At 34.9% G+C, this 27,858-nt stretch overlaps 1 protein-coding gene and 1 non-coding gene across 3 annotated transcripts; both read left to right on the top strand.

Moving 5' to 3' along the window:
- The first annotated feature begins 239 nt into the window (after positions 1-239).
- On the top strand, positions 240-27,066 carry Rnpc3 (RNA binding region (RNP1, RRM) containing 3). 2 transcript variants are annotated; one of them, XM_059266126.1, is made up of 15 exons: positions 240-497; positions 2,073-2,120; positions 6,110-6,228; positions 8,730-8,813; positions 9,214-9,325; positions 10,162-10,230; positions 11,220-11,362; positions 15,001-15,126; positions 16,372-16,520; positions 18,397-18,558; positions 19,866-19,960; positions 20,067-20,125; positions 23,277-23,409; positions 23,995-24,066; positions 26,885-27,066. In XM_059266126.1, the coding sequence occupies exons 1-14, from the start codon at positions 306-308 to the stop codon at positions 24,049-24,051; spliced, it is 1,548 nt and encodes a 515-aa protein (XP_059122109.1). In that variant the 5' UTR covers positions 240-305; the 3' UTR covers positions 24,052-24,066; positions 26,885-27,066. The 2 variants fall into 2 exon arrangements, with proteins under 2 accessions (XP_059122109.1, XP_059122108.1); XM_059266125.1 differs by having other exon boundaries at positions 25,115-27,066.
- On the top strand, positions 13,499-13,601 carry LOC131913906 (U6 spliceosomal RNA). The gene has a single exon (XR_009379981.1). It is a non-coding gene; the product is annotated as a U6 spliceosomal RNA (small nuclear RNA).
- Positions 27,067-27,858: the final 792 nt, after the last annotated feature.

The following is a 27,858-nucleotide window of genomic DNA, read 5'->3' as shown; positions in this document are numbered from 1 at the left end:
ACTGAGGTTCCTCTTCTTCGAGTAGACGTCTGGTCTTTTAACAATGGCGTCTCTTGCGCCCCTGTTCTCTTTCAACGTCTCCCCGAATTTAAACCGCGGCTCTCCCTACTCTGTCTAATAAGAGCCCGCCGAGAGCTCCGGGAGGCCCTTCTCGCGCGAGGAGGCCAACTCTCGCGGTATTCCCCAGGTTCCAGAATCCTTAGCGCGAGGCGGAACACTCCTGCCCCGCAGGAGTGGACGCCGGGGTCGGGACGGGCGCGCGCCGGCGGAGGGAGCGTCTGTCTCTGGCCGCTTCCGCGTGGACGATGGCGGTGCCCGAGCCGCCGCTGCCGCTGCCGCGAGGAGGCCCAGGCTCCGCTTCGCTCTCCCCGCCCCGGGGAGACCGCACCCTCCTCGTCCGGCACCTGCCGGCCGAGCTGACGGCCGAGGAGAAGGAGGACTTGCTCAAGTACTTCGGGGCGCAGTCCGTGCGCGTCCTGTCCGATAAGGGGCGCCTGGTAAGCGTGCGCACTTCGCGGGGGGCGGGGCGGGGCGGGGCGGGGCGAAGCGACGCGACCCGGAGGGCGGGGACGAGGCCGGCGCTCTGCGCGTGCGCCGCGAGCCCGGCCGTGACGTCATCACGGCCCTGCAGCCGCGGGCGGAGGAGAGGCGTGGCTGCGGAGTGACGCTGTGTGGTCTTGTGGACCGTTTGTGCATCCACCCCGCGAATTCAAAACGCGCTGGACATGGACAGATTTCTGTTAGGTTGTTGCAGACGTGTGAAGAAAGGACTTTTTTTTTTTTTAAATTTTGGGTTTTGTAGAGCAGGAATTACATTGTTTCGGAAAGCTGAGAGAACTCGATGTCATATGTTTCTGACAGTCAGGAAACTTTCCCGAAGTAATCTTTCAGCGAACGCTATTTTGAGAGTTGAAAGTCCTTCTGGAATGATCAGTTAGGCTTTTTTTTTTTTTTTGTCTTCTTCGAGCGAAGGTTTGATTTTTCTAAGTCTATACAAGATAATGGAGCCAAGACACCAATGGTTTTAAAATTTCAGGAGACTTAATTGTATACTCAAAATTCAGACTTGTTAATTTTAGGAGAAAGACCGATTTGAGCACTTAGTGTTATGTATTTCCAACAAATTCAAATAAAAATATTCTCTGGCGCAATTTAAGTATATTAAGGTCATGTTGGGTCAGATTGGACAACTTTAGACTTACAATAAAAAAAACTCAAACTTACCAAAATATAACTTTTCAGTAACATAATTCCTTTCACCTTTTCTGGATGGTTTTAAAAATACCCAGAATTAAAAAACTAGACTCATACTGTTGAAACGAATTAGAAAAATAAAGCAGAAAGAAAACATTAAACTTGAAGGGTGCTTCTGCTATTAATAAATGCTTTTAAATTTTATCTTGGACAGTATGAAAATTTAAGATCTTTGGGTGTGGTGAATAAGAGGGTATTCCATATGTTTAAATGCTTTAAGATTGATCCTTTTTGAAAAGTGGAGATGTTTTACCCTTTATTTTACTTTAAATTATATGCGTTTGGGTGGGGGTGGAAGTGGGTGGGGGTGCTGGAGTGTATGTGGCCTTGCAGGCTAGAGTGGATCTCCTAGAGCTGGAGTTATACAGGTGGTTATGAAGCTTCCTGACACGGATATTGATTGGGATCCCAGCTGAGGTCCTTGGGAAGAGCCCTACCCATTTTTACCACAGACCCATTCCTCTAGCCCCCCAATATAGATAATTTTGAAGTTGTGGTCTGTTGAACTGTTTTCTATTATAAACATACTGTGTTTGTCCTTATCCACTTATGTTCAAAGGCTGAAGAGATTTCAAGTTCAAGAAATTTGACCCAAGAAAGATTTCGAACCACTAGACTGAAATTAGTACAAACAAATAATAAACTGAAGCTAGCAAATAAATAAATAAATAAGTAAATTGAATGAATGAATAAGCAAACAGTTAAATAGTCTAAAATTTCCATCCTTTCCTATAATTTTACTAGTATATTAAATTCCGTTAAAATTTTATGAGAAACAAATCATACTGGAAATAATATGTACCTTAATTTTTTTTCAGAAACATACAGCATTTGCTACTTTCCCTAATGAAAAAGCAGCAATAAAGGTATGTCTTTTTCTTTATTATTAAAGCTTTCAGAGATTTCTTATCCCATCTTAGGACAGAAGTGGAAGGTAATAGTAAACTGTTATTTTCAAAAGCAAAATCATTTCTGTTCCAAGAGTTTCCCCAAAAGGTTATAATTAGCTTAGCAGATTTTAGAGCTTGTCCAGTGGTTAGATACTGAGATGTAAGAATCATAAATTATTAAGCAGGGTAAGAATAACATCATATATAAGTTTTTAAGGAAATTCTAAAGGATATTATATAAATATCTCTGTAATGTTTATAGTACTTTTTATAAATATTAAAAGGTATAAACCTAAGGAGTCACTTGTAAAAGCTATTATCTTTGAAGTAGGCCTCAAATGAGTCATTAAATTTTGAGACTAAAACAGGAGAAATTGTTCTTTCAAGTTTCTGAAACAATAAAATTGGGCATGGACTCTTAATAAGTCAGGCAGGAGCTAAAGGCAGTGGCAGTAATAGAACTAAAAAATTGAGTATATTTAAGTAGAAGAGAGTTATTAAATTTTGTTCAGTAAATAACTTAAAAGAACTGAAACTTTTGAGAAGGCGAAAAATAGGAAAAGTGTCTGATAGCGTTGATACTTAAATAGTAGATTGGATGAAGAGAAAAATTGGAGATAGACAACATGGGGAGCTGTTTTAGAGGCAGAGGCAAGAATATGAGTCTGAAGAGGGCAATCAGAAAATAAAGAGAGAGAAATACATGTATTCTTTGGAGAGAAGTTGTTTATGGGTCTTAGGCTACAGAAGTAATTCAGTAGAGTGTTGCATAGGATACACAGGGTCCTGAGTTGAAATTCCAGTTCTACAGAAATAGTTTGTAGGTCTTAGTGATGAAGGACTAACAACAAAAGAGTAGTTCAGGATTTTAACATTTTTTTAAAAGTTTTATTTATTTTCACGTATGTGCATGTTTTATTTGCACATTTGCCACTACACAGATATGGAGGCCAGAGGACAGGAGTTGGTTTCTCCTTCCACAGTATATGTCTCAGGATAGAACTCAGATTATCAGTCTTGGCAGCAAGCACCTTTACCAGGTGAGCTATCTTCCCAGCCCTAGTTCAAGGTCTTTGGACTGATTAGCTTATATGAAAAAGGAAGATGAGGGTCTTTACACAGACATGTAATGAATTCTTACGTTATCTGTTAATTTCGAGGAGTCTTTGGAATACTTCTATGGAAATCATAAACATTTTAAAATATTTTCTTGTGCTGAGCAAGTTTAAGAAAGTTTCTTCAAATATGTAAATGGCTATGATGGGCCAAAGGATAATTAATCAAGAAGAAAAAATAAGCCTAGAGAAATATTGCATTTTAAAAAAAGAAAGAAAGGAAGAACAAGGAAATGCAAAACTGAAAAACATGCTATATTGATGCAAAAGAGAAATTAGGGAGGGAGTCTGTGATTGAGACATAACTGAGATATGAGCATAGTCTTACTAATCAGAGTTAATCAGGACCTCTTTTGGAAACAAGATCTCACAGTGTAGTCATGATTGACCTGGAGCTCTGTGTAGACCAGGCTGGGATCCAACTCAGAGATTTACTTTGCCACTGCTTCTGCCTCTGCCTTCTGGGTTTTGAGATTAAACCACACTCTGCCCATACTCTTCATAAAACAGGGAGAAAAAAAATAGCAATAACCTAAAGCTTCATCAAGGAGGAATACTGTAATTTTAAAAATATGGAGCATCCTTACTGTGAGATGATCCAAAACTTGAATGTTCTCACCTCTGACATGTCACAAGTGAAAAGTTTTACTCTCTATCTCAGTTAACAGGCCACAGTCAAACTGCATACATTAAAAATATTGTATAAGTTTCTTGAGTCTGTGTGTCATATATGATGCAAGTGAATACCATGTTTAGACTTAGATGTTACCCCCATGATGCTTGATTATGTCTGTGAATATTTAAAACATACAAGAACCCAAAAATTTGAATTCAGATCCCAGACATATCGGATAAAGGATATTAAACTTCTTTGCATACATATTTTGGCCCATAATTGTAGAAGGAATCTTAGAGAGTCTTATTAATAAAATCAAACCTGAGCCAGGTATTGGGGTCAATGCTGGTAGATCAGAGAGACAGAACAAGCCACAGCTATCTCACCTTGCCAATTCCTCAGCTGGTCCTGTTTCCTCAGACTGGAAGCCTCTGAGTCCTCATCCAGAATGAATCTCAGCTGAACTGTGTTGCTCCAAAGCCTGAAAGCTTAACCAGGCAAATGCTTCTAGTTTCTGGTCCTCACGCCTCATATATCTTTCTGCTTTCTACTACCACTCCCTGGGATTAAAGGCTGGCTTCCTGGGATTAAAGGCGTGTGTCACCATGCTTGGCTGTTTCCAATGTGACCTTGAACTCACAGAGATCCAGAGGGATTTCTGTCTCTGGAATGCTAGGATTAAAGGCGTGTGCTAACATTTTCTAGCCTAAGTATCTTGTGGCTTTTCTGTTCTCTGACCCCAGATAAGTTTATTAAGGTACACAATATTTTGGGGAACACAATACCACCACACATAATTGTCTGAATGATTTTATATGATTATTAGAGAATATAGTTTATGTATTTGAATGGTGACGTAAAACATAATGTAGTTAATACTTGCCCTTGTAGCAAGTCTTTCTCTGTACTGCCAGCTCCTAAATAACGACACGACACGAAGACTTTTTTTTAAAATAAGAATTTTTTTATTCATTTTACATACTAACCACAGATCTCCCTCTCTTCCCTCCTCCCACCTCCAGCCCCCCCCCCCAACCCACCCTCCATTCCCTCCTCTGACAAGATAAAGCTTCCCATGAGGAATCAGCAGAGCCTGGTACCTTCAGTTGAGGCATTAATTATGAAAGCTTGGCCTTAGCTTAGGCTTGTCCTACTAGCTCTTATAACTTAAATTAACCCATTTATTTTAATCTCCCTTCTGTTGTGTGGCTCATTACCTCATCTCTTCATATTGCTCATGCTGATTTCTCCATGTCTGGCTTGCAACTCACTTTTCTTCCTCTCTGAGTCCTTTCTTTCACTGGAAGTCCCACCTAATCTCTTCCTGCCAACTCTTGGCCATTCAGCTCTTCATTAACGAATCACAGTGATACATCTTCATACAGTGTAAAGGAGTATTCTGAAACATTCCCTCATGTTTATTGCAGTGGGTCTCAATCTGTGGGTCACAACGTTTTTGAGGTCAAATATCAGCTATCCTACATATCAGTTATATGTTACAACTCATAACTCTAGCAAAATTAAAGTTATGGAGTAGCAATGAAATAAATACTTTTATGGTTGGGGGTCACCACAATGAGGAAATGTATTAAAGGGTCTCAGCATTAGAAAGGTTGAGAACCACTCACTGGTCCAAAGAGTAGCTAAAGAAAGACATGAGATGATAGATGATGGAGTTTAGTTGATAACAGCTGGATTTAGAATATGTGGACAGCTAATTTGTGATAACAGATACAAAGTGGAACATGAGGATGCAAATAGGATTTATAGTTCAGAGTACTCTTTTGTCTCCAAAGTAGGACAGAAGGTGCTATACTAAGTGGGTAGGAGAAGAAACTGTGAGGTTACATACCAAGGAAAACACAACAAAATTTTCTCTTGGAGATTAGTGCAGTTTAGGCCAAGATTGTGATATATAATTGTTTGGTATCAGTAAGGGTCACCTTGAGATTTTTGTGGTTGGATTTTACTGTGTATGACCAGAAGATTTATTATGTTTTGTTTTTTTTTTGTTGTTGCTATATTCAGCTTAGGTATAAGCAGTTAACAGAATATTGGAGTCAGTTAGATTTCATTTTACTAAAGTACATTAATTTGAGAAGTAATATTAATAAAATAGCCTGAGAAGGAAATAGATACAATATTAATAGTAAAAGAATATAAATTTGGTTCAATTAAGATGATTTAACAAGTAATTTTTTTTTAATCATATCTTTTTATTGCCGTACCTAAAGGCATTGACAAGACTCCATCAGCTGAAACTTCTAGGCCATACTTTAGTTGTTGAATTTGCAAAAGAGCAAGATCGAGTTCATTCCCCATGTCCCACCTCAAATACAGAGAAAAAGAAAAGGTATGTAGATGTTCATATTTTCCTACCATCTTGAAAAGGATGTGTGTGTGTGTGTGTGTGTGTGTTTTCAATCATTTTTACAGTTGTTGCATTGTTGACAGACAAAATAAGTTGAAAACATAATAAAATGTTGCTCTAATGAATCTAAAAAGTAAAGCAGTAGTTCTGTTTCTAGTTGTGCTAACAAAAGTGAAAGGAAGTGGGGTGGATGGCATTCTACTTTTATAGAAGAAGGGCAACTATAGTTTGGTTATCCATTGTCCAAAATGTTTGGGATAAATATTATTTTCTTTGGATTATTACCAATACATGATTATCTTTGAAGTGTTATCTCAAGCCTAAATATGGAATTCGTTTGTTTCATATCTGCCTTGTATACTTTGCCTGAAGGTAATTTATATAATATTTTCAGTGTATCCCTGTTCTATGATCTGTTATATAAGGTTACCAGTAGAATTTTCTAATTTGTAACATGTTGCCTCAAAGTTTCATATTTCAGTAGATTTCAGATTTCAACCTGTGGGAATAACACTCTTTATTAGAGATAATAAGGTGTCCTGAATAGGCATGGCTTTTTTGTTGACTTCCCATTTGGACCCTCTGTGCATAATGTCTGGCTGTGGGTCTCTGCATCTTTCCCATTTGCTGCTGGAGGAAGTCTCTGATGAGTGGATAAGACACTGATCCATGAGTATGGCAGGATATCATCAGGAGTCATTTTAATGAATTTTTTTTTTTTTAAAGACCAATAGTGTTTGTTTTTACTGTAGATCTCTGAGCTGTTTAGTCTCTGGTTCTCAGTTACCCAAGCAGTGTTAGGCATGCGTTCTCTCTAGTAGAGTGGGCCTTAAGTAAAATCCGACATGGTTGGCTACTCCCACATGTTCTGTGCCACTATAGCCCTAGCGTATGTTGTAGGCAGGACAGAGTGTAGGTTAAAGGTTTTGTGACTGGGTTGCTGTCCACATTTCTCTTTCTGTTGCCTGCAGAGTACCTTACTGCACCAAAGACACTAGAATATAGGGGTAAAGCTTCCATGTAGGCACCAACTCAATTTCTCCCTTTTTGTTCAGTGAGTTTGTATGGATGTTGTCCTTGGGATTGGGGCCTCACTGTCAGTTTATGGAGAGCAACCCTTTGTCTTAGCAACAGCAAACAGTTGTTTGAGAATTCCCATGAGACCCTGTTGGCCAGCAACTCAATCTAGTGTAACCCAGTCCCTAAACTGGAGGCCTTGTCTGGCAACAAGAGATGGTCAGTTGAGACTCCATATCCCCCATTACTGGGATCCTCACATTAGGATCACCTTCATACATTTCAGGAAGTTTCCACTGCATTAGGTTTCCACACCACCCACCAATGTTCCCCCAATGTTCCCCCAGTTCCAGCTGTCTCTCCCTTAATTCTCTCCCTCCACCTTATCTCTCCCCTATTCTACTCCAGTCCCCAGCTGCCCCTAGTGCCATCAGATATCCCCCCTCCCCCCCCCCGCCCCTCCCAGAACTCAGGGAATCACGCAGAAGAGGAGGTAGAAAGATTGTAGGAGCCAAGGGAGAGATGGAGGACACAGCCCACAGAATCAATTAAGCAGGGCTCATAGGGGCTCACAGAGACTCAAGCAGCAGTCATGGAACCTGCATGGGTCTGTGCTAGGTCCTCTGCATATGTTATTGTTGTTAGCTTGGTGTTTTTGTGAGCCTCCTAGTAGTGAGAGTGGAAATATCTCTGACTCTTTTGCCTTCTGTTGGGACCCTTTTCCTTCTACTGGGTTGCTCTATTCAACTTCAATGTAATAGTTTTTTCCTTCATCCTTATTATATGTTGTCATGTTTGGTTGTTACCTCTTAGAAGCCTGTTCTTTTCTAATGACAGAGAGAAAGGGAGCAGATCCAGAGGGGAGGGGAAGTGGAGAGGAGCTGAGAAGAGTAGAAGGAGGGGACTATAATCAGGATATATTGTATGAGGGAAAAAAAATCTATTTTCAATAAAAGAAAAAAAATTAAAGCACAGTATTTTAGTTCCAATCCTAGCGTTTGCAGAGTTTCATTACACTAGTAGACCTCAAAGTTTAATACCCAAACTACCTTCATCATCTAGGAACTTGGCTGAATTACAACATCCTAGGCCTTTTAATGTAAGACCCAATCTCATTAGAATCAGAAATTTAAGAGATGAAGGTGAAAGAGGTAAGGCCCTCCAAATCTGTAATTTTGTTTATAGATGCACATTAAAAAGATCTGAGTTCCCTAATACCTGAATAATATAATGTGTATTTTAGTTTTCTTGGGATCATTTGAAATTGCCATACCATGTTCATAAACTGGCTATGGGGATTAAGTAGAGATTAATTATACTCTTCTTTTTTCTCATCAGTGCTTATTTGTTTTTTTTTTCTAATGAAATTGATTTCATAATGACATATTTGAAAAAATTTTTCTTTTCTGTATACAGTTTCTCACTCTTTCTAAAGATAATATCATTTGTGATTCTGTATGTTCTAGATCGGATGACCTTGTGGAAGATGATAAAGAGAAGAAAGAGCCTGACTTTTTAACAATAGAAAATGGAATTGCACCAAATCATGGGTTTGCATTTTTGTTATTTGTTATTACTCTGCCTTTGTTGCTATGTGTGGGTGTGTGTGTATATGTATATTATACATATATACTGTAAGTATGATAGTTTTTAAAGTCAACTTTTTAATATGTCATGTATAATTTAATGTTTTGAAAAAAGTTTTTAGGTATGAGTTTTTTTTCTTCACTGAATTTAATTAGGCATAAAGTGTGTTAAAGTGTTCAGGTCTGTAAGTGAACGCTGATAAGAAATGCTTCCATTTTCTTTAAGGTAATAGGAATATTAAGAAATAAGATAAATGCATGACTGTTAACATTTTGGCAGCTTTGTGTGTTAATAGATTATCTAAAATGAGTTACTGATAGGGAATTATTAAAATGTAATAAGTATATTTCTTCATTTTTTTAGGCTGACTTTTCCTCTAAATTCATGCCTCAAATATATGTACCCACCACCTTCAAGTACAATCCTTGCAAATATAGTGAATGCTCTGGCAAGTGTGCCCAAGTTCTATGTGCAGGTATGCAGAGTCCACTTCACTTTCGCATATTGGATGAGGTTTATAACTTGGTACTTCAGATAGCTGTGCTGATGCTGATGCTTGTAACATATTTATAACATAGGAAACTTACTAATTCCAGAGAGACATGTTCTATTTAGTGTTTTAAATGTGGTGAATTGTCACATACTACTCTCAAATAATAACTTCATAAATACAGTGAATGGATACTAATAGAGGGCTACATTGGATGATGTACTTTGTTATAACTGTTACTTGAGTATAGCACTGACTTATAGAAATCCTTAAAGAAAAGGTATTGGTTTGGCAAATGCTTGAAAAACTTGATGGTAATATGTTACTTCTTAGAATTATAAAATATAGATGGTATGTATTTTCTTTTTTCTTTGTTTTATGGTCTCCCAGTAAACAAGGACAATTGTATGAGAACATTTTCAGTAGGTTTTTACATTATGAGACATTTGTATTCTTAGTAATAGGAATTAAAATCAATGTATTTGTAGAAATGAGAAATATTGTAGGAGGATCAAGGTTCTGATATACACAGGTGCCTTATTTTCTCTTGTTTTAAGAACTATGAAGGCCAGAGAGTGACTGGTTTTTACTACATTAATCAAACGTGTTTTTACATGCTGGGTATGGTAGTACAGGCCTTAAATTCCAACACTGAGAAGGCAGAGGCAGGAGGATCTCTGAGTCAAGATCAGCCTGGTCTGTGTAGTGAGACTTTCTCAAAACAAAAGAATGTTTTTCTGAATTTTTTTAATTATGTAAAATATATGAGATTAATCATGACTTTAATTCCATGTAACTTTTAAATATTTTGCTCCTTTAAGGTGCTTCATCTTATGAATAAAATGAATTTGCCCACCCCTTTTGGACCTATTACTGCACGACCCCCTATGGTAAGAAGTTCTTAGAGTTTTGGAAGCCACCATTTTCTTTCCTGAGTGGTAAATGTTAGCAGTTTTGTAACAACTTTGGATATACTAATAGTAAAGTTGAGAACTGAAAATGGAAGAGAGTGAGACTATGGAAGAATCGCTTTCGTTAATAAAGCCAAAATTTCTTCCAGTTTTCTGTCCTTTGATCCCAAATATCATATTATCCTGTAAGTAAAAGATAATTTTATTTAAATGAATTATCTAAAAATTCATTGCTGTTGTTTTAATTCAGATACAGCTAGCTTCATTTGGAAAGGTAAATAAGGTTGTTAAAGTTTTTCACTAATTTACATAGTAGGCTCTCAGCTCTTGAAGTTATTTCACAGTGGTACCTGTATTAATGGAAAATTATTTTGTCTTTTAACATACAGATAAAACAGTTTTCTTTGAAGGTGACTACTATTCTGTTGTATGAATTATTAGCTTTCTAACTTTTATTATGATACTACCATGTACTTGTTGCTTAGAAATTTATTAAGGTAATATTAGATACTATTAATACAATAAGTCATGTCTTGTAATGGCTATTCCATTTCCAATAATAGGGAAGGAGGGATGTTTTGAGTCATTCATAAGACCCAAGTTGTCTTCATTATGTGCCTATCCATGCTGATTAGAACATATTGTAGATTAGAAACAGGGAGGATTACATGTAGACTTTAAGTTCTTATTCCATGGGGTAATTTACATGGTGAAATACAAGGTATATTTCCAAGTTTTATATAGTTAGATGGCTAAGGAATATAGAAGACAAACTATTACCATCTAATAGTCTACCATCACAGATATTTTCTGAATGTACATTGAATGTATCGAGGAAGAGAAATAAGAATCAAGTATTTTTGTGGCATGAGAGTCTGTTCATGAGAATCAAGAATTTATACAAAATAATTTGTCTACTCTCTAAATATCATTAGTTTCCATAGTGTTTGTTTTGTTCTTTTAAATAGTATGAGGACTATGTGCCATTGCATGCACCCCTTCCACCTACATCACCTCAACCACCTGAGGAACCTCCCTTGCCAGATGAGGATGAGGATTTATCTAGTAAAGAATCAGAATATGAAAGCAGTGATGAGGAGGACCGACAGAGGTTTGTAATATGATAGATATGACTTATTTTTGTTCTAAGAATAAGAATGTGGAAAAGACTTGGCTCTTCCTATATTTCACATATAATTTATTCAGAATTAGACTGCATTAAATTGTATCTCAAACCTCCCCAAGATCTTGAGCATATGCAGTAGCTCAGTGAATACTAGGGTCTTTGAAAAAGTTTTTGGATAAAGAATAATTTTTTAGATTGATGATTTTAATATCACAGAGTACAATTGAGCCTCATTATTTATGATTCTGTATTTGTTACTTTGCTTGTTAAAATTTTAGTAGCTCCAAAATTACCTTTGGTCTTCTTTAAAAAGAAAAATTTCATTGTTTTTCTAACTTGTAATTTTTTTTTTACAAGGGCTTGATGTATTTATAAGGTGTTTCATAGATAAGAATATAAACAATGTCCTGAAAAACTGACACACTTGACACATAGGAGCCTAAATGAGATACAAAGTAGCCAGTTGTTAGTCAACATACCAGCATTATACTGAAGTACCTGAGAGTCAATATGCAAAAACAAAATTGTCTTTGGCTCACAGTTTGGGAGGGTACAGTCCATGACCAGCCAGCCGTGTTCCCACTTCTTTAGATCTCTGGTTAAACAGTCCATCATAGCAGATCACAAGACAGCACAGGAGTACTCAACTTAGAACCATAAAAACAAGAGAAATGAAGACATCAGGGTTCCACAACCTCTTTGAGAGTATATCCTAAGTAACCCAAGGGTCCTCAGCAGCTTCTACCATGTTTGAAATCAAGCTTTTCACAAATAGGCCATTGGGAAATAGTTCATATTCAAATTATAGCAGTTATCTCCTATATTCTTGTTTTAATTCTCGTACTAATCACGTGTGTCATGTTCTTTTTTGTTTGTTTGTTTTTTTTTTTGTTTTTCGAGACAGGGTTTCTCTGTGTAGCTTTGCGCCTTTCCTGGGACTCACTTGGTAGCCCAGGCTGGCCTCGAACTCTCAGAGATTCGCCTGGCTCTGCCTCCCGAGTGCGGGAATTAAAGGCGTGCACCACCACCGCCCGGCCATGTTTTTTTTTTTTTAATGGTCTAATTTCTTTTGTTTTATTGCTAATTAATACATTCAAAATGATTTTCAGTTATAAAGTTTAACTGTGGTCTAGTGATGATAAGCTCAAGGAAACTATACTTTACAGAGAAAATTGGGCGAAAGTTGTAATAGCATTGAATATATGTTAAATCATTAATATTTGTTAAATAAGACATCTCTTGCATGAAACATAGTTGTGTATTATCATCTGATCATGTACTATAAGCAGTAAGGAAGATAACCCACATTTCTTTGGATATATTATTTTATTCACTAATTATTCAGTGTTTGTCATGACTTCCATAGAAAAATCTTCTTAGATAATAAGCATTAATTGGCTTCATATTTTGAACAGCTGATTGCCCTATATTCTAGAGGATTTCTAGAGGAATTTTGGAAGTTCTCTATGCATAACCATTCATGCTAGTTACTGCCGTCATTGGTTGACCTGGAGATTCTACATGTTTATTTAAAGTTTCTGTTAAAAAAAAATAATTGTGTATTCCTTAACAATTTTCTGGCATATAACTAAACCTATCTTAGTACAAGAATTGGCCAAACATTTTTTTTTTGTAAATCCAAAGAAGAAATGCTTTTACTTCATGAGTGAGGTGTGGTGTTGGTCACATATCACAACTTCTCCTCTCATGGCAGGAAAGCAGCCATATTTATACCTCATGAATAGGTGTGGTGTGTTCCAGCAAAACTTTATGTATATACAAGAGTGGGTAGCTAGCTTGATTTGGTCCTTGGGCCAACCCCTACCTTATGGTAATTAATGGGTAATGACGTGAATCTTCACTAACTATGCAAAAAGTCAGATATAAAAGGAAGTATTAGTATGAGTCAGGACCCAAACAGAGACTTGGAAAACATATTTAATCAGCAACAGTTTTACTAAGCCATTGCTCATCTAAATAGTGATTTTTCTTCTCTTTGGAAAAGTCAAATTGCTGGTGGGACTCAAACTACTAAGTAAGATGGAAAGCATCTTTTTGGAAGGGAGATATTTAGCAAAGCAGGTAGTTCTTCATGGTAATCTATTTTACTACAAGCTAGTAGAGCTCTCTTCGGCAGCACATACACTAAGATTGGAACGATACAGAGAAGATTAGTGTGACCTCTGCTCAAGCAAAAGAGTAATATAAAATATTACATTTTGTTAATTATTCTCTTAGATAATTTAAAAATTTTTTAGTAAACTTGTAGTGCTATTTAGGAATACTTTAAAAAGTAAAAGTAGTGATCCTAATTATAAATGCTCTAATATTCTAGACTAAACCCATTTTAATTTTTGTAAGTTTCTAATTAGAAATGTAGCATGAAATTCTGCCTAAAATTCATCTTGAGTCTTAAGAAAACAAATCCAATTTCTAATGAATATTTTTATTACCTGCTGGGAATAAGACAAATTTTTTAAGAAATATATTTAGTTGTCAAATATATATTAAATTTTTATTATATGCCTGGTCTTGTTTTAGAAGGTTGTTATATTTTGGGTGGATAATTTTAATGCTTAGCGTGTGTTTTGAATATTCAAATGTTTGTATTTTTAATAACATTTTTATTGTGTTTGGTTTGGAGACTTCTAGAAACAGTCCCACTCTTTAGCCCTAGCTGCCAGGAATTTGCTATATATATACTGCGCCAAGTTTGAAATCTTCCTTCCACTGCTCCTTGAGTGCTGGATTACAACCGTGTGCTACTGTGCTCAACTTTTTAATGCAAGTTTTTATGAGACTTGATTGTTGTGAAATTTCTTACTATGTAGTACATGCTTATACTTTCACCTGTTTATTAGAAAAATAGCCTAAAATTTTTAGCCCTACCCACCTTTCTATATAATGTGTTGTATGTGTATATCCATTTTACCTTCAAGTTTCATAAATGAAGCCCTGAGAGAGTTGTACTGAGTTGTTTTTAATTGCTTCTTTGTGACGGATAGCAAACTATCCAAATAGGATCCATTCTAAACATTAACTGACCAGAGTCATAATGGAAGAAAGTTGTATATGAGATAACAGTTGTCAGTTTCTACTTGTTATTTATAAGCAACTTTAGTATTTGGCAACTTTTTTCTTCAACTAAATGTGATAGAGAAATTAATAAATATGGTGATGCTAATGAGGTAATAAGAGAAATAATGATCAGAATAAGAAATTTCTAGACATCTAGTCATGCACAAGGAATTTATGGAATACCTTTGTGATGCATTGTTCATGTTCCATAGGAAAACAGGTTAATAAGACAGAATGCTTAAAAATAGAAAGGGAAAATGTCCTGAATTTTTGTTACATTGTTTTGTAAGGATACACCAAAATCAATGATAAAAAAACTAGACAGACTCTCTAGTCACTTTGTGTAAATATTTTAAACGCATGGTTTTATTAAAAATTTAAGATTTAAATGGTACAGGTCAATTTAGAATGTGAATTTTGTTCATATTGATTATGCCTATTGGTGGCTTTAAAGTTATCCTAATTAGTTTTAAATATATTCGTATTAGAGATATAAACCATATTCTAGAATATCAACTCTTGTTTACCTTCCCTTTTCTTAACAGAATGAACAAACTAATGGAACTAGCAAATCTTCAGCCCAAAAGACCCAAAGCCACAAAGCCACGCCAAGTGAGAAAAAAGCGAAAAATAAAGGATATGTTGAATATACCTTCATCAACTTCACACAGGTAGTTTTATGTATACGTATGAAATGAGGGTTGTTTGTATGTGCTTTGATTATTCACTTAACTCATTATTCTTCAGTCTGGCAGTTTGTCAGTTTTCTTACTTGATTACTGGGTTTCTGTTTGCCAAACTTAGGAAGTTTTCAAAATTCTATTTGTTTACTAGCATTTAATAATATTCAGTATTCATTTCACATTCGTATCTTCTCTTATTAGGCATATTTACTACTTCTTACTAGTGATTGCAATTTTAACTTCATTTAACTTTTCTACAAGTTACGTTTTAATAGAAATAATCTTATGTGTAAATTATGACACCTTAACCTCTTTCTGTGTTGACATGGCAGTCCCATGCTTTTAACTCTTAACAATGCTAAACAGCAAAAACAATGTAAGCCACATTTTCTGGTAGCCGTACTACACAGTAAAAATGAGCAAATCAAGGCTAGTTATAATTACTTAATCCATTATACTCAAAATATTTCATCATACAATCTGTATAAAAATGTTGAGTAGTTAGACATTTTTCTTTATAGAAATTCACTGTCTACATGTAGCTAGTGACTGTTAAGTTGCATACCACAGCACTGATTACATAGTATACAATATATACTGTATTAAAAATACTGCCAGATGATGAGGTATATACTTGTAATCCTAGCACTTGGGAGAGGGACACAGAATGATTTGAAGTTCAAAGTAATTCTCTGCTACATCTACCAAGCTTACTCCTGTGCTAAATGGTCTGGCAAGGTGCTTTTATGGGAAAAGGTTCTTGTGGCCAGTGGTGATGACTAGAGTATGATCCTAAATATCCACATGGTGGAAGGAAAGAGCTATCTACTACAGTTTGTCTTCTGACCTAAAAATGTTCCTCACCACACATAAAAAATAAATAACAAACAAAAGTTATTCTTTTACACTGACTGAACAAGTGCCCACCTCCCTGCCCCTGGTAAATCTGCTGTTTAAAATGAATAGATAAGTCCCAACTTCTTTATTTACCAAATGACTTTATTTATTAAACTTTGATTTGGCCTCAGTTCCCTCATTTATAAATTAGGTGTTTAATAGTACCATTACTATCTGTTGAGCTTATTGGAGTACTAAACCTAGTCAGTTTGTGTAGTGTCTAAAATGTATAGAATGTTTTATCATCATGAGCTTTTTAAATATAAAGAAAATCTGAAATAATGTTCTTAGAATTTTATTTTAAATAATAATCTTATGATTGTTTATACATACCAGTTTGCATCCTGTGCTGTTGCCATCAGATGTATTTGACCAACCACAACCTGTAGGCAATAAAAAAATTGAATTCAATATATCTACCAACATGCCAGCAGCATTTAAGAACGATTTGGAGAAGGAACAGAACAACGAGGAAAAAAATTCTGGTAAGAAAACTTTAGTTATTTCATACACTTGACAACCTTTTTTTATGTTAAAATCAAATTTTATAGTAGTGTTTGTCTGCTTTACTTGAAGTATGCAGTTACAGACTGAGGCTGTAGCTCAGTTGGTAGAGAGCATGCATAGAGCTCTGGGTTAGTCACCAGTACTTCTTAAACTGAGCAAGCTTGTAATTCCAGCCTCATTCTTTTTAATTTGTTGAGTAAATACTAGAGTATATTTCTTGTTGCATGTTTGATTACTTTTTATAATAAAGAATTCTATTAAGGACTGTATATGTAGTGAGTGAACTTTTAATTTCTTGGTCCATTTCTTTTTCCTTTTTTTGTGCATATAAGTAACAATGTATTGCCTTTTGAGTTAGCTTTATTTTATGTTGTTTTTTTAGATTTATTTATTTATTATGTATACAGTGTTCTGCTTGCATGAATGCCAGAAGAGGGCACCAGATCTCATTATGGGTCGTTGTGAGCCACCATATGATTGCTGGGAATTGAACTCAGAACCTCTGGAAGAGCAGCCAGTGCTTTTAACTGCTGAGCCATCTCTGCACCCCGAATTAGCATTATTTTTAATGTTTCTATTTTTCATTGTTTCTCATTTAACGGATAGTCACCTTTCATTAATATTCTTTTAGTATAATTGATAAATAAAAATTAAACACATTTATGGGATACATTTTATGCTCGAATAAAACATTCTATATGTTTATGAAAGGAAGTCCATCATCCCATTCTGTATCAGTGTCAAAACTGTAATTGTTGGATAGTAGAAACATGAGGTCTTTTCACTGTTTTATGTTTTTAGACTACAGATATTCTATTTGTATAATATATTTCCTATATTAAGACTTTTATAATCTTATATGTAACATGTTTTGTTTCATTTCCCCAGCTAACCTTTGAGTTTCCAGTGTTTGCTTTTATTTGGAGGATTTCTAGTAGTACTTAACCCTATTCATCATCCAACATTTTTTGCCAGTTCTAGTCAGTTACTGCTAATGCTAAAATTCATATTTTTAAAATTTAGTATGTTGCTATCTAAAGTAAAATGTTAACTTGAAAAATGCTTAGTTAAATAATTTTTTAAGTATGAAATAGTTGTCCATGAAGGATGAACATTATTATTTACTTTTCCTGGAGCGGTGGGGAGGGGGTTAATGGAATCTTTTTGTATCCCCAAATGGAATGAACTCTTTTGTTCTGTTCATTTCAGCCTAACATGTTGACACAAATCTTCTAATTTCTGTTGAAAGCAGTAAGATTGTTTAACAATATTCTGATGTTGTATTATGAAGTTCTTATAACCATTGTATGTTATTTTGAGTCACTGTATTTGGTTAGAATACTATTAATTTTATAATTTAACTAATTACACATTTTAACATGTAGTTATTACTATTTTGGAGGGAGAGGTTAAACAATCAATTGTTACATACCAATATACACAATCTTATCTAAGATTTTCATCATTTTCCCATTTGGTACATCAAACTGAGTATGCTAAAGCTTAATTCCTTTTTACTTTCTCTTTGCCCCTTAACTAACACTTCAAAGTAAACCTTTGACTCTTTAGCTGTTGTCTATGGCTGCCTTCATGCTACAATAACAGAACTAAATAGTCAAAATCAAATTCTTGTCCTCGCCCACAAAACCCTAAACCACTATTCTTTGGACTTTACAGAAAAAGATTAGCCTGCCTCTGTCCTGAGATACTGAGAAACACTAAAAATTGCCAAATGATACTTTTGTAAGTTGTACAGGAAAAGAAACCTAAAGTATGTTTTCAAACATGAGGTTTTTTTTGGTTTGTTTCATTCATTTATTTATTTAATGACTGATGCTAATGTTGAACTTTTAGATTTACCAGATACTGGACTTGATGATTCAAATACAGGATTTGGAAAAATTTTCCCCAAGCCTAATTTGAGCATCACAGAAGAGATTAAAGATGATTCTGATGAAATGCCCTCACAATGTATTTCTCGAAGGGAGTTGGAAAAGGGTCGAATTTCTAGAGAAGGTAATATAATCACATAAACCACCTCATAATCCATCTTGTATTTAGTGTTCTACTTCTATTTTTCATGTCTTACTGAAATTAGAAAACTCTATGGGTCATTTACATTAATATGGACACTTTAGTGTCTCTCTATAATTAGTTTGTTGACATTTCTTCTTTTAAAGACTCACCTAGCACGGGGGAAGTTTCTACTATACAATGCTTGCAGTAAATATTTGGGTAATCAGTAAGTCTCACAAGTCTGAAGTTACATATTCTGTATATAAAATAGCTGAGAAATCATTATACAATATCTAAAGTCGATACAAGGTGATTAGAAATATGAATTTAGAATTTAATATTCCAATATTCTTTACTTTAAAATTTTTTTCATATATTTTAATAATTCTCTATATGACAAAATACCAGGACCAAGGCAACTTAAAAAAGAAGCATGTAGTTGGGTTCATGTTTTAGAGTCCATGATGGCAGAACAAAGACATCATAGTAGGAGCAACTGAATGCTCATGTCTTGATCACAAGCTGGAGGAAGAGTGAGCATACCAGGAATGGTGCAAGTCTTTAGAAATCTCAAAGCTTGCTCCCACTGACACATGTCCTCCTCCAAGGCCACACCTCCTAATCCTTCCCAAACAGTTCTACCAACTGGGGACCAAGTATTTAAACATAGGCGCCCATAGGCCCCATTCACATTCAAACCACCACACTACTAAATGATTTTTTATTTATTTATTTTTTAATTTAATGATTTGTCATTGTTGTTACAAATACGTTTCTCCACAGTAATTAGGAATCAGCCTCCAATTAATATATTTGAATATAAAATCTAGTTTCCCAAAGCAGATAACTGGCAGTAAATATGAGGAACTGTTAGGACTTTGAAGACTTTTGTCTGATATTTCTGGCTATTAATTTTGAATGCATTATTCTTATGTTTGAATACGACAGTGACTAGTGATTTGGGAAGTTCATTTTAAGCAGAATAGTTATATAAATGGTTATCATCACATATTTAGGATTTTTAATAAAGTGACTCCTCTTAAAGACCCCTTAATCTGGTTTTGGGGACAAATTTTAATTCTATAGAATTGAGAAATTTTAAACAAAAGTTCAATTTTTTTATATAATTCATTTTAGATTTTAGTGAATAATTTCATATCTATTTTTATAATGTTACTATTATCTGTTAACATTTTCATGAAGCTTATTTTTGCCTTTTTAGCAGTTACAATTGAATGTTATTTTATTTAAAAACTTGTTAATTGTATTTTAATTTTATATCTTTATTTTGCTTTGTTCTTAAAAAGAAATGGAAAACCTTTCAGTTTTCAGAAGTTACGAACCTGGTGAACCAAACTGCCGAATTTATGTAAAGAATTTAGCTAGACATGTTCAAGAAAAGGTAAAGTAAAATTTGCAATTTGATTTTGTTATTGTACTTTTTCCCCCAGTTATCTTATTTGTCTATTTTTTTCTTACCTTTTTTTATTATTACTTTCAAATTCTAGGACCTTAAATTTATCTTTGGAAGATATGTTGACTTTTCTTCAGAAACACAGCGGATAATGTAAGTGGCAGACATAATCTCAAATTATGTTTTAGCTGTTACATATTAACCATGTTATGCTTGGTTTTTCTTTTTTTTAGTGCTAAAACCCACATGATGAATCATTTGTTCTCTTACATAAATGTCTTTTTAGAAGTATAGAACAGGAATAGATGAATTTCTTGATAAGTGAGCAAATAAAATTTTTAATATTTTAAATCAGATATTTGTTACAACTGTTCAATTTTTCCTAGTATGAAAGCTGATAAACTAAATGTAAAGAAATCCTTATTGTTATATTCTGCTAAATCCTTATTTATACATACAGGTCTTCTAATATATTTTGTCCAAAGCCCTTTGACACTAAAGCATTGTTACTCAACTTTTCTTTTTTCTTTTTCTTTCTTTCTTTCTTTTTTCTTTCTTTTTTTTTTTTGCATTGCCTAATATCCACCTGGAGAGCTAGGTTCATTGGTTTTGTTGGCCCACCTCCAAAGATAGGTTTTCTAGTTGGGTCAGAGCTCATAAATTTGCATTTCTAAAATAACATTAGCTATTTAATTTCTAAGTGAAACCAATACTTTTAAAATCTTACTTGCCTGTGTGTCTTTTGGATATATTTTATGTTCATATACAAGTACATACAAGATGTATATTGTAAAGATTATTTTCGGTATTTTCTTCTTACAATTTGAGGTGAAAGAAAATATCAATTTAGAAAAAGCTGTAGATCCCCAAATGATTGTTTCCTCTGAGACAAGTAATGATGTTTAAAAAAATTTCACTGCAAAAAAAAATAATTGCATTGCATTTTCACGTGTGTTCACAAACATGCATAGATGGGTGGTTACACCTGTGTGTGTTTGTATGTGCCTCTATGTGTTCAGCACACGCCCTCCTTTTTTTTTTTTTTTTTTTTAATTTTGCAATACAATTCAGTTCTACATATCAGCCACGGATTCCCTTGTTCTCCCCCCTCCCGTACCCATCACCTTCCCCCCAGCCCACCCCCCATCCCCACCTCCTCCAGGGCAAAGCCTCCCCCAAGGACTGACATCAACCTGGTAGACTCAGTCCAGGCAGGTCCAGTCCCCTCCTCCCAGGCCGAGCCAAGTGATCCTGCATAGGCCCCAGGTTTCAAACAGCCGACTCATGCAATGAGCACAGGACCCAGTCCCACTGCCTGGATGCCTCCCAAACAGATCAAGCCAATCAACAGTCTCACCCATTCAGAGGGCCTGATCCAGTTGGTGACCCCTCAGCCATTGGTTCATAGTTCATGTGTTTCCATTCGTTTGGCTATTTGTCCCTGTGCTTTATCCAACCTTGGTCTCAACAATTCTCGCTCATATAAACCCTCCTCATTCTCGCTAATTGGACTCCCAGAGATCCACCTGGGGCCTAGCCATGGATCTCTGCATCCAGATCCCTCAGTGGTTGGATGAGGTTTCTAGCATGACAATTAGGGTGTTTGGCCATCCCATCACCAGAGTAGGTCAGTTCGGGCTGTATCTCGACCATTGCCAGCAGTCTGTTGTGGGGGTATCTTTGTGGATTTCTGTGGGCCTCTCTAGCACTTTGCTTCTTCCTATTCTCATGTGGTCTTCATTTACCATGGTCTCCTATTCCTTGTTCTCCCTCTCTGTTGTTGATCCAGCTGGGATCTCCCGCTCCCCCAAGCTCTCTTTCCCTCGACCCTCGCCCTTCACTACCCCCACTCATGTCCAGGCTGTTCATGTAGATCTCATTCCATTTCTCTGTCGTTGGGCGATCCCAATGCTCAACCACACCACAAGAGCAGTTGTTCAGCTATGTTCATATCAGCATTATTTGTAATAGCCAGAACATGGAAACACCCTCCTTTTTTAAGGTTTGTTTGTTTGCTTGAGACAAGTGTTTATTGTGGTGATACTTTATTTGTGCTGAAATGTGATCTTATTTGTATGTTAATAAATAAAAGTGCCTGGGTGTCAGCTAATAACAAACCATTTACAGAAGTCTGGCAGTGGTAGCACACGCCCTTAATCCCGATCACATGATAGGCAGATCTCTGTGTGTTCAAGGACACCACCAGCATGGAGACACACGCCTTTAATCTTAATACCAACCATAGAGACCTGGAGGTCTGTATAAACAGGCAGTGACGAGGAGGTCATGTGGTTGGGTTTACAACCAATGAGAAGGCAGAACAGAAAGTCAATAAAAAGACAGACACATAGGAAGTAGGTCTCTTCCTGACAGGAAAGATGACAGTGACAGTGAGATGGTCTTGGTCTTAGCTCTTGGCTGCTGCTCTGACCTCTTGGGCTTTTAACTCTGCCTTTGGCTCTGTGTTTCTTATTCAATAAAACTGTTCAGAATTACATCACAGTTTATATTGACCTAATACTCACCAGGTTGTGAAGATGGCTCATCTGGCTGGCCAGTAAATCGTGGTCATCTGTTTCTATCTCCCTACTTCTGCAATTATAAGCATATATCACCATGCCCAGCTTTTTGTTTTATGTTTTTGGGGTTTATAATATTAGATCATGTTCTCACTGTAAATTGCAATCTCATTTTTATAAATAGCTTTTAAAAACAGTTATCTCTTGAAAATGTTTATATATGATTGTACTGTATAATAAGATACTGGGAGAGTATACTAGGAATAATGTATGACTTTATCCTTATGCTTGGAAGAGTCATTCTGTGTCCACGTACCATTAATAAAATGATAGCTTTGAGTATCTGTTAAGTATCTACCGTTTTGGTCTCTAAATGTTTATAATAATGTAAATTCAACAATGTAAACCACTTACGTGGTTTACACATAAATCATTGAGTGTATAATATTGAACTCATTGTAAGTTGTGTGATAAAAAAGATTAAATAAAAAATTTGAGCTTGCTTTGTTAATAATATAACTCTATTAGAACCCTGGATCATAGTACAACAAATTAAGAGTTCGCTTTTATCTTTGCTAGTGATATAATTTTAAAATTATGAGCATAATATAATTGTTCCTTGTTAAGAATAATACAAAATAGAATTTTAGAATATCTAGTTTTAATACTTATCTAATAGTTCTGTTGTTACATTGAAATGGCCAAGTTGTGGATTGTTAAAACCTTTGACCCATGGTTTTAAAGTCATAATTACTTTTTTTTTTTTTTTTTTTTACTACTTCTAGGTTTGATATCCGCTTGATGAAAGAAGGGCGCATGAAAGGACAAGCTTTCGTTGGACTTCCAAATGAAAAAGCAGCAGCTAAAGCCTTAAAAGAAGCTAATGGCTATGTTCTTTTTGGAAAACCCATGGTGGTTGTATCCTTTAAACCAATCCATTCTAAATTCCTGGGATTTTTGGCAGTGGGGTATAAATAATTAATTTCAAGTTACCATTTATGATAATATCAACAATTGTTATTCAAGGTTGCATTTTTACTTAACAGTTCAACGTGCCTTAGGTCAGATGACAAATTTTCTTAATCATTATTGGAAAATAATATAACTTTTGCAATGTAAGGAAAAGTTCAGCCAAGTTTATACATTTATTCAGCTCTGAATTATTTCCTCATGTTAACGTCAAGACATACTATCTAGAAATATACTGGGGTAACTGGAAGGGATTCCACTGAAGTTTTATTATAATTCACATTTCTGCTTTGGTATTCCAATGTCCAAAATATATCATTGCATAACTGTCTTGTAGTAAATTCAAGTTTTAAATTAGAATTAGTGAGGGTACAGGTAAAAAAAGTGACAGTTATAAAGAATTAGGAAAATAATTTTAGTGCTATTTTTTATATTAGGTACTAGAACTGTATAGTATGTATTTTTATATATTAGATTTTGATGATAAAAAAATCACTTGTGTTCTCTATGGAAGCCTTAATTTTAATGCATTAGCAGTTTGCTCGATCTGCTAGACCAAAACAAGACTCTAAAGAAGGAAAACGAAAGTGATAGGAATGGATAAAGGTAAGTATGGAGAAAACAGTAAAAGATAAGACAATTTCTTGGAGTAAAAGTAAGGAAGCATAAAATCTTATGGGTTACTAATTCAGATGTATTTTATGAGTTTTTAAGAAAATTGCGGTGTATATAGTTCATTCTCATTAACTTCAAAATTATGACTAGAATAAAGTCAGTTTGTATGTAACCATTTTAGAGAATTTTGTAAAGGGAATGTATTGCTTGTTATTTTGTATATGTTCCTGCATGATAATGTTTTTAATTTCTAACCTATGTTGTACTCACTTGGAGAGCTTGATAAAAAGAGGTTGCTGGTCCTTCCCTCCAAGAGTTTCTGTGTCAGTAGTTCTGAGGTTGGTGACAGGTAGTCCCATTTATCCTGTAATTAAGGAATTTCTCAGCATGCAGTAATTACAGTGCTGAAAGGGGCAGTATCATGGAAGCCAGGACTAGTTGGGTATTCTTACTGACACCAGACCAATTGCACAGTCATTGAGTTCCTAGGTGACAGTGAGGTGTTTGGTCAGGGATGGCACTGAAAACTGAAGGAAACAGTTACTACAGTTCTACAATACTGTGTATTTATAATGATTAACATTCTTTACAAACACGATTTTGAGGCATAATTTATTTGGAACACATTGACTACCTATGTAAGTAAGTAAATGATTCCAAGTGGTAGAGCTATAGATTTTAAATTTTTATATTATTTTGGGAAATGAGTGGAAATAGTTCTTTCTGGATTTTTTTGGGTGTGAGTTAGAGGTATTTTACTTGTAGTTTTTCTACTCTTAGAACCTGGAAGAACATGAAAATAATTGGTCAAAATTGCTGTTTAACTGGGGAAAAACACTATAAAAATAGAAAAATTTGCTTAATGTTGACTCTCTGAGTTTCTTGGAGTATTTCAGTTTTCTTTCAAGACAATCAGATGTCTCATAAGTACTGTACAGAAAAAAATAAAGAATTTCAGTCTGTGTTTTAGTAAATCGTTTATAAATCTATTTGCTACCAAGTTAAAAAAAATAAACTACATTCTGCTGTTCTTCTTTAGAAGCATTCCTGCGTAAATACTGCTGTAATACTGTCATACAAGTGTATCCTTTCTTGTTGTATCCTTTTTGGGGCAGTGGTTTTGTTTCTTTTTATTTTCTAGAAATGCTTTGTCTTCCTTCTATCATTTATCCAGATTAAGCAAAACTTTTTATACTTCATTCAAATGAAATGGTTCTCAAGTTAGTTTTGTAGCCTGAACAAATATTTTACATGTATTCTAGATTCACTGTTTAACTTTCTATGTTGTCATATAATCAAGGAGTTTTTTTCAGAGAAAGTTAGTGAATCAGGTCACTTAGTGTATACCTATGTTTGACTGCAGAGTGTGGTAGTATTTCTTCTCTGTTGGCTTTCTGTTTCCTGGTATATCCCATTGAGGTATCATTCTAGTTTCATTTCTGTTGCTGTGACAAATACCCTGACCAAAAGCAACTTAGGGAAGAAGGGGTTTATCTGTCTTATGATTCCAAGTTACTGTTCATTGTTGTGGGGAAGACGAGGCATGAGTTTAAAAGCTCATATCTGCAGTCGAGCAGAGAGAGAATAAATGTATAGATCCTCACTTGCTTAGTCTGAGCTAGCTTTTTGCTCTCTTACACTGTCCAGGATCACCTTTCCTAAGGAATGGTGCTATGCAAAATTGGCTGGATCTTTCATCAGTTAATAATCAAGACCATCTTATGTCCTCAGACCAGCATAGTCTAGATAATGGTTTATTAGGACTGTTTCCCCAGGTTATTCGATGTTATGTCAAGTTGACAAGGCTATCCAGCAGAGTTGTTCTGTATAACATGTTCTAAAATTTGACTGGGAAAGGATCTTTTTTCCCTTTATTAATAAATATATTGAAATTAACAAAATTCTATAAAAATCTCAAAGTAGAGTAACAGATACCATATCGACAGTCTAAATGAAATGTCTTTGACAAGTGGAAGGATTTCTCTTACTCTTGGTCTTTTCAAAACAAAAATGAAAAATTAAAGTAGATTTAAATATATATATATGTATATATAAATTTTGATAGACATATATAAATTTGAAAAGAATAATAGATAAAACATGTTATACTTCAGAGAGCTTAGTAAATTATCTTGTAGAAATAAGAACAGTGATTCCAGGCTGTATGATGACTAGAATCTCTCAGAACAGTTAGTCTCAAGTTTTCCTGCACACTTAAATCCTGATAACTCTAAATTAGGTAATAATATATCACCCGTTTTCTGACTTAGAGTTTGATTCTAGTATTTTATTAATATAGAGAGAGCCACCAAGGAAGAGTTTCTATGTATAAATATTTTTAGACTTTTATCTTAGAACTATAAATCAAAATCACTTGAAATTACATCCAATATAATTTGAAAGGTTCCCTTAGTAATAGAAAGCACCACTGACAAGTTTAAATGCTACTTAGTTAAAGTGATTGGCCATTGCATACCAACTTAGTCATACAATGTTTTTTTAGTAGTAAAATAAAAATCCTCAACATTTTGTCAGAAATGGTGCTAATATAAGTGCTATAAAACTACTCAAAATTCTCTTATTTGTCACCCTAATATTAGGAACTTACCAAAATTGAGATTATATTCTCTTGATATACACAATTGAATTAGTTTAGATTTAAGTATTATAATATTATAAGTAGCAGTCATTAATATATATTTTGTTGTGCTGACATGATTCACTAATTTTCTACATATAAGTATTTGGGCTTTTTAAAGTTAATGAATTGAATTATTATTATTTTTAATGGGCTTTTGTGGTGTTTTAGGTTCCTTCTGAGTTCTCTGTCTTTCAAGTACTGTGGAACTATGAGAGAAGAAATTGGCGATCTGGACCTTGGAACTGTGCGTAACAACTTTGAAAGCATTCAAAAGTCTCATATCTTCACATTAGTATTTGGAGATATTTTATAATAGTTTATTGCATATATAATAAATTATTTTCTTCTCAGCAGTGTCTATAATTTTTTATTGTTTATATATCTAAGGAATTGTTACTTAGCAGTGAATATGAACTATTAATTTTTTAGTACTTACTATACATTTTCCTTTATGATTCTTAATACTTTTATTTTTCATTCTTACCTACATACAATACACTTTTACACATATTTTTACAAGTATTATTTAGGCAATTGTTTTAAGAAGAGTTTCAATTTTTATTGAGACTATCACCGCCCCCTCTCCTGATAATGGTAGATTTATCTGTTATAAAGTGTTAATATTTGTGACCATTTCTAACCTCTAATTTGAATTTTATATCTGTAAACTTAATTTCTGTAGAACCATTGCTCAAAGGTAAACCTGTTTCTTATAGTAAATTATTTTGTTCTCTTAGTAAAATTTATTTTTGGTAGAAGAATTAGATTTTTACAAAAGTTCTTATTTGTCACCGGTGAATATACCTTTATATAGAATATACCTTTACCTTAGAGCGACTCCCCAAAGGCTGGTTGTGGTGGTATTTTGTTCCCCAAAATATTGTGCACCCAATAAATTTATCTGGGGACAGAGAACAGAACAGCCACTAGATATAGAGGCGAGAAAATGGTGACACACACGCCTTTAATCCTAGCATTCCAGAGGCAGAAATCCATCTGGATCTCTGTGAGTATAAAGCCACACTGGAAACAGCCAGGCATGTGACTCACGCCTTTAATCCCAGGAAGTGATGGCAGAAAGCAGAAAGGTATATAAGGCGTGAAAACCAGGAACTAGCTGGTTAAGCTTTCAGGCTTTGAAC

Source organism: Peromyscus eremicus, chromosome 6, assembly GCF_949786415.1.
Source record: "Peromyscus eremicus chromosome 6, PerEre_H2_v1, whole genome shotgun sequence".
NCBI classification, from domain to species: domain Eukaryota; kingdom Metazoa; phylum Chordata; class Mammalia; order Rodentia; family Cricetidae; genus Peromyscus; species Peromyscus eremicus.
This window is presented reverse-complemented; position numbering and strand designations above follow the sequence as displayed.

Coding starts and splice junctions, on each gene's coding strand:
- Rnpc3 (XM_059266126.1), top strand. CDS start 306: ATGGCGGTGCCCGAGCCGCCGCTGCCGCTGCCGCGAGGAGGCCCAGGC. Junction 9,326..10,161: donor TGCCCAAGTTCTATGTGCAG/GTATGCAGAGTC, acceptor TGCTCCTTTAAG/GTGCTTCATCTTATGAATAA. Junction 19,961..20,066: donor CTAGACATGTTCAAGAAAAG/GTAAAGTAAAAT, acceptor TTCAAATTCTAG/GACCTTAAATTTATCTTTGG.